Genomic DNA, 7,658 nt, shown 5'->3' on the forward strand with positions numbered 1-7,658 from the left:
ATGCTATGAGAGAAAGCAGGCTATCAAATAGAGAGATCAGAATATAAAAGACAGGAAGGGGAGGCATTGCTGGAAGAGGCCAGCATGTAATAAAATCCATAGGAACAAAGGGTCACAAAAGATAATTCAGGTAATGGGATAAGAATACATAGTCCCTGTTTATACCATACATAACACAATCCAGTCTGTGGATGACTTCTTGTTCCAATGTTGTTCCACAATTTTGCATTCAAGTCAGCTTTTAAAGCTTTGCTGTGTAGGAACAGCTATTCTAAGGTCATAGACAGATTGTCCAGGAGGGTTTCTTAATGTTTTTGGATTTTGTCAGATTGATATCCTTTCATTCTTTCACTTTTCAATTGCCCTGTCTCAACATAGACAGCAGAGAGGCATTCTAAGTAGCTAATGGCAGATATTACATAGGTAGAGGTGCAGTGAATGAACCTCAGATGTTATAAACTTTGTTATTTGGTCCAGTGATGATGTGGCCTGTATAAGGGGGCACTGCTTGCATCTGGGTCCAGTGGAAGGTCTGGTGCCTCAGTAAGAGTGGGTTAGCCTGTTGCTCAAGAAATACCATTTGAGGTTGGGGGTCTGTCAGTAAGCCAGGACAGGTTTGTCCCCCATGGCTACCTTGAGATGGTTGTGCTTTTCCAAAAGAAGTTAGGTCATTAATGATATGTCCAAGCTGTGCAAGCTTAGAGCTGCAAGTGACAACCAGAGCGATTCTGTTGTCTTGGAGGCTGGTATTGTAGCAGGTGAGAGTATGGTCCAAGTCTGCCTTTGCTGGCTTGAGTGGCTACAGTTTTGGGACTGCATTTTAATTATAGGAATCCCTGATCCAGATTCTTAAGGTCTGCATCCCAATTGGTGGGAACAAAGCAGATATGGTTGCAATGGAGAACTCTGCTGTAGAAATGATGCATCTAGTGAACTCAGAATGAAAAACTGGTGGAGTGAAGGTAGCTGTGGCGGTCAGAGAGTTCTGATTTTATGTGGCAGTGATATGGCCACTGCAAGCTTTTACCGTGGTGCCTAGGAAATGAATTTCCTGGGTGGAGTACTCTAGAATCAGTTTGATAGAAGAGTGGAAGTTGTTAAATTCCTGGTAGAATTTCTCTAGAGATTCCTTCCCATGTGTCCATAGCATGAAGATGTCAACAATGTGCCTTAGGTCTATGAGGGGGTTAGAAGGGCAGCTGCAGAGGAAAAGGACTTCAAGGTCTGGCATAAGTATATTGGCATATTGGGGGCCAAGTTTCAGTTTGAATCAGGGTTCTACAGTCAGAGAAAATTAAAAATCCCAAGGTGGAAGTCCAGGGGCAGAATCCAAGTCCAAGGCCAAATCAGAGTTTTGGAGTCAGAAACCAAGTTACCAAAATCAAAAGGAACTTACAAAGAGTCAGAGCCAAGCAGGGTCAGAAGGCAGCAAACAGAGCACAGGATCAAGGAAGACTCATCACAACAAACTTTCAGGCAAACTGTTGGCTAGCCTGCAGTCTACTACCACACAGAGAATTAAATAAGAAGGCTGCTCTCCCCAACAGCCAGTCAGGGTATCCTAACAGTGGCCAGCTGGTTCATCAGCCAGGGCTGGGCTGCTAGTTAGCTTCTGGCCAGTTAGGCAAGTAGGCCAGGCTGGATGGACTACTTCAGCCCCCTGACATCCATCCCCTTTGAATAGTTAGTAATAGTTCATTTTTTCCACTGCATAGCAAACCTACAGATCCCTTGATCTTTCTAATGCATCTAACATTTGTTTTCAATATCTCTTGTCAGTTGTAATGTTTTGCCTTTGCTTATCCTTACCCATCTGTGTTAATCCTCTGTATACTTCCAGAGTTGCCTACTTTCCCATCCATTGTTGCTAAGTATCTTGCTTGATTTACAGATAAATGAAAAGCTCTCAAGTTCAGAAAGGTAGCAGTCACAAGTAATTATCTCATGGTCTATGAAGTCAGCATTATTACAAACATTTCAATATGTATTGTGTAGTATAGAAAAAAGGAAAATCAGCTATCAGTCATTCCAGATTAGTAAGCACACTATAATAATGAGAGAAAAGAGTTTTAGTAAACAGATTATTTACCTATATTTTCTCCAAGTTTTTCTTCTTCAATCTCCTGTTCAGCCTCTGTTGTACAACGGTACCCTTTTTTCTTAAGCACATGGCAGATGAGAACCCCCAAGAGGCCCATGATGAAAAAAACAGGAACTATTGCAAAAGCAACATATTCTGGGTGGTGAGTAACATCACTGGGAGGTTTAGTTGTAGTACTTTCCAAACCATGGCTTGCCAAAGGAGATGGAAATCTTTGATCTATGTAAATAAACAAACACATAGTTACTAGGATGCTTGTAAAAGCACCTCCAACCTGTGAAGTATTTGGTGGACTGGGATTGTATGAAGTGAAATCTATGAATGTCTTTCCACTAATTTAAGTTAGCTATGGACTATGTCCATTAATGAATTAGAACTCACACCCCTGTAAAAGTAGGGTTTCTCCACTTACAAGTGAAGAAAGTAGAACAAAAAGGTGAAGTTACTCAAGGCCCCAGGGCAGTTCATGGGCAGAGCTGGGAATAAAAGTAATACCTGGCAGGCCAAGCTCTAATTTTGTGGCCACATTCATTGCACAAATATTTATTAAACTCAGAAAACAGGGGATGGGGAAGCATAACTGGAATTCCAAGCCTCCCACAGTCGGAGAGCAGATATTAGATTTAGCATTAAGCCTCCCGGACAACCTGGACTTACTCTTTCTATATTAGAATGCTGCAAAACATTTCAAGCTGTAGCTGTCCCTTTATGATCTCATGTGGTTTTTGCTCTACTCTTCCTCCTCAGTTTTCATCTCATGCTAATCAACAAGACTATTATTTTGCAAGTCCATTATTTAATACAATAATATTTTAAAAATTTAAAAGTGTCTAAAGTTTCTTCTCATAAAAAGGCACGTGTTTTGGTCTAAGAACTTGAAATCTCTCTCATTACAAAGGTTGCCATCCCTTTTAGTTTGTATCAATTTTTTACAGATTTGGTCAAATCCACTCTCTGTAGTATACGCGGTGCTAAATACATACATTGCACTGTAAAAAAATGGAAACTATTAATCACTAGTCATGATTTGTTATGTGAAATATTGCATCCCTACACATTTAAGGTACTCTTTTAGTGTTCTGCATTTGAAGGGAAAATTGGGTAGAGCTTGTTCCTAGGACATAAGTTATGATGCAGGGATGACCAATCTGTGGCATGCATTCCGTAAGTGCCAAGGGTAGTTCTATGTATGGCACACAGCAGATTGGGGAAGGGACAAGAAGCACAGCAGCAGATAGGAGAGGGAGCAGAAGGCAAAAGCAGAAGATCAGGCAAGAAGCACAGAGCACAGACAGAACACTGGGAAGGGAATCAGAGTGGCACTCAGAGGACACAGGTCTTAATTTGTGTCATGCCTCCCTAAAAGTTGTAATGTATGCAAAAGATGCATTTGATACCAATACTTCCAGTTAAAGTGGAAACTGGAAATGTCATTGCTCAGCCTCAGTTTTCAGAAGTATCACAGTGACCCCGTGTTTATGGTTGTTAACAAGTTTAGAAGTTCATGTGTATGTGCAAATATTTATTAAATGAGCGTGGTAGAAGAAGAAACCTTTTCAGATTTAAACATTTTGTAAATATTAACAGCAATATAAACCAGTAAGCATTTAGGTTACTAGTTAATGTAGTACGTTACAAAACAAAAACGTATGATACTTTGTACTATATATTATGCTATGTTCCGATAACTAAATGCAAAGATTTGTATGTTACATTTCAATAATTAAAAAGCAAATAACTACAAGCAAAATATGAACTATTTTGAAAAGAGAAGGTGCAATCCAAATGTTGCAATTTTTGCAACAATTCCACTGAGATAAAAAAAAAATATCAAGTTTTTCTCTACTGCAGTGGTGGGGCGGGTAAGAAAAGAAATATAATCACATGCCATTTCGATGATTTACGAAGAAAACTGCTTTCTTCAAATACTGACCAATTAAAAACAAACATGGGAACCAATATAATTAGCAACATATAACCCATATGGCAGATTGGTCTTTCTTAAATAAATTATGCCTCAAAGACTCATTTGTTCTTAAAGCATGCATTTTATTTTGATTGAAACCAATCTTAGTTTCATCTGTATCACTGCATTGAGCAAGCCAGGTTGCCATACTGAAACACCCTCAGGGTCATCAATGGAGAGAGTATGAAATGATGCCCTTGTCAGCAGTAAGTAGAAACTTAATAGCTCTCTTTCTTGCTTCTTTTTACTGCTCACAAGCTTGGCTGTTACTCCATTTACCCAGTTCCTTCTTTTGTTTTTTTTCACTCCCCTGTCCTTGAATTTTGAAATACTTCTTTATTTATGGTACTCTGATGTCATCAGCAGTTGAAGTGGAAACAGGAAATGTCATTGCTCAGCCTCAGTTTTCAGAAGTATCACGGTGACCCCTTGTTTATGGTTGTTAACAAGTTTAGAAGTTCATGTGTATGTGCATGTGCAAATATTTATTAAATGAGCGTGGTAGAAGAAGAAACCTTTTCAGATTTAAACATTTTGTAAATATTAACAGCAATATAAACCAGTAAGCATTTAGGTTACTAGTTAATCTAGTACGTTACAAAACAAAAATGTATGATACATTTTTTGTACTATATATTATGCTATGTTCCGATAACTAAATGCAAAGATTTGTATGTTACATTTCAATAATTAAAGAGCACATAACTACAAGCAAAATATGAACTATTTTGAAAAGAGAAGGTGCAATCCAAATGTTGCAGTTTTTGCAATTCCACTGAAATAAAAAAAAAAAAAATCTTATCAAGTTTTTCTCTACTGCAGTGGTGGGGGGGGTAGGAAAAGAAATATAATCACATGCCATTTCGATGATTTACGAAGAAAACTGCTTTCTTCAAAAATCTAATAAATGTAATAAAATTTTCTGTTTATTACATTTGAAATGCATCAGTCAGGTCCTCAGTACTCTCTCTTTGATAAAGGTGCTCAACAAAAGTATTGAAGAATCTAAATAATGAAGAAATCTTATTAAAGAATTCTTAAAGAATCTTATATAATTAGTAATAACCTGACCTATATTTTCCCAGACAACTTACGAAAAATAGACTCTTGAAGAAAGTTGTCCACTGGGAACTTGTCTCCCCCAAGAAAGTTTTACTTGAAGGGATTCTTCTGGCACAGTGCTATCAGCATAACAATCGGTAGAATACTTTTGTATTTGGCTGTCTCCCAGAGCAACATATTCGCAGGCAGATGGCACTGCCAAGAAACATGTGATACCGTAGAGTAGTCATCTCAGGATCCCTGCAGCCAAGCATGTTATTTTGTAGCAGTTTTTTGCCATGCCTTCTGGTATGCCAACGCTCCTTTCATAGAACTGCGTAGGTTTGAAGTCAGATTCCTACAAAACCCTGTTACATCCTATAATATACTTATTTTTTTACATCATTTTTTCCATCTCATCACTAAAACCATGGATGACAGACTAGCAGAGCTGTAGTCTCTCTTAAGGAGCCAGACATAAAATAAAGAAACTAAGAATAAGTGAAAGAGAAACAGTAAATGCAGCCAACTAGTTGCCGTAGGAATTCACTGAATAACTACACACAGTAGCAGTGGTTTAAGCCTCATTCAAGCACTTGTAAAGGAAGCCTGGAACAGGTAGCAGTAGCTCCAAAATGTTCTCACATGGAAGGCCACATTTCTGAACATGTGTGCCAAGTTCATCCCAGTTCTGCTACACCCAAACAGCAAGATGACAACTAGTCAGATGGTAAGAAACAGGTAGCAGCAACCACTCTTTGGAAGCTTGCAATCCTGGACTGCCATCAGCCAGTGGCCAGCTTGACCCTCCGCTACAAACAATCATTCTCCACACTGTGTAGTGCCTGCTTTGATCAGAACACGTAGAGTATCTGGGTCTGCTTTAAAAGTTGAAGGATGTCTTGGTGCACTTCTTGACCCTTCTATCTTTCCAATTAGTCGCCAAATTTCACATTCTCCCAAATGGGGAGTCTGAAGGAGCTCAAAAATAGATATCTTTTTTGTTCCTTATCAACTCACCAGATGTAGCAAAGATATTCCTCAAAGACACCCTAGCTAGCAGAGGTCACTGAGGCAGCCAAATAGAATTAGTGAGGTATGAAGGAATATCAACCGGCCAAAAGTAACTGCTTTAATGTCCTACATTTTTTTACCTCAGGCTCTATGAAATTTTGAAGCTTCAATCACCAGTTGCTTCAGGAGGCTTTAACAGCATATAGCATGACAAGTATATGAACAGTACTTTTAACCCTTATGGCTTTAGAAGTGTTTGCATAACTTTCAGGGAGCATATTAAAGACTGCTAACCTTAGCACAGCCAGAAGGCAAGGTAAAGATACACCATATAGGCTGAATCAGAGCTGCATAAGCTTTTATGACATATGCTCACAAACTGAAGTAAACTGTTGCTTTACTTCATGAAGCAAGCTCATGAAAGCTTATGCCTCTCCAATTCAGTTAGACTATGTGGTGCATCTCTAACTTGCCCTCTACCTGTGATAAGATGGGATAGAGGTACTATACAGACTAAATGAGTAAGAGGCATAAGCTTTCATGAGCAAAAGCTCACACAAAAGATATTGAAGCAAGCTGAGTTTCCTTATTGGTGTGGGACAAACCTCTACACAGAAAAGTCCAGGCAAAGATTAAATACTACTTTTAGGATAAGTCTGTGAAATGTTGCCGTAAGACCGTAACGCTGCACATGCTAAGCTCACTGGCATTCTCCAAAAGTAGGCAAGATTCCCTCTCTCTGCCAATTAGTGAGACGACCAGAGTCCAAAGTTACAAGGTTAACCACACTACTACTTTCTCCTAAATCTCACTCCAGCATGCAAGTAATGTGGAAATATTGCTTTTTTTTTTTTTTTTTTTTTTAAAGACTGGGTAAGCTTCATGAAACAGTTTTACAATTATTTCTTTTTTTAAGTATGCACTGCAAATATTCACCCACCTATTTTAAACTACAGTAACACCACTGTGCCTCTGTTCTGCTGAAGTACAAAAAATAGTTTCAAACATAGGAAAACAGCTGAAAAGCATTTCCAAAACTATGGGAATGTCTTTTAGTGTTTCCTGTTGTACTATTGTTTAGTACAGTGATGCCCAACCTTTCCTGACTGGGAGCCAGATGAATGGTGTGGCGTCAGTCACAGGTCAGATCCAGTGCACAGGATTGGCCTGTGGACCCGATCCAACACGAGGTCAGCATGAGCGCACACGCCAGATTGGGCCTGCCACCCCAGCGCCGGCCCAGATCAGGCCCACCACCTCCCCCACACAGAAAAGGGGGCCCAGAAAAAGAGGAGAGCATAGATTTTGCTGTCAAAGAACTTTAAGTTGAGAGAATAGCAACTTAAGACAATTTTGAGCTATATCAGCCAGTTAAGTAATACATCATTCTTTAAACATAACAGCCCACCATTGCCCTTATATAATGAATTTGTCTATGTACGCTAATGGGAAGCAATACTCTCTTTGTATATGATTTATATTTATTTATTCGATGTATGCCATTCTCCCCAAGAAAGGCTCTAGGTAGCTTACAAT

The 7,658-nt window shown here is 39.1% G+C and overlaps 1 protein-coding gene across 1 annotated transcript in view; it reads right to left on the reverse strand.

The window, feature by feature from the left end:
* The window catches only part of RELL1 (RELT like 1), a 31,586-nt gene extending 29,266 nt beyond the window's left edge, over window positions 1–2,320 (reverse strand). The window contains exon 1 of the mRNA XM_025212595.1: window positions 2,090–2,320. Coding sequence (XP_025068380.1) covers window positions 2,090–2,198 — 109 coding nt within the window. The 5' untranslated portion in view covers window positions 2,199–2,320. The remainder of the gene's footprint in view (window positions 1–2,089) is intronic.
* Window positions 2,321–7,658: the final 5,338 nt, after the last annotated feature.

The sequence above is a fragment of the Alligator sinensis genome, unplaced genomic scaffold, assembly GCF_000455745.1.
Source record: "Alligator sinensis unplaced genomic scaffold, ASM45574v1 scaffold412_1, whole genome shotgun sequence".
NCBI classification, from domain to species: Eukaryota; Metazoa; Chordata; order Crocodylia; family Alligatoridae; genus Alligator; species Alligator sinensis.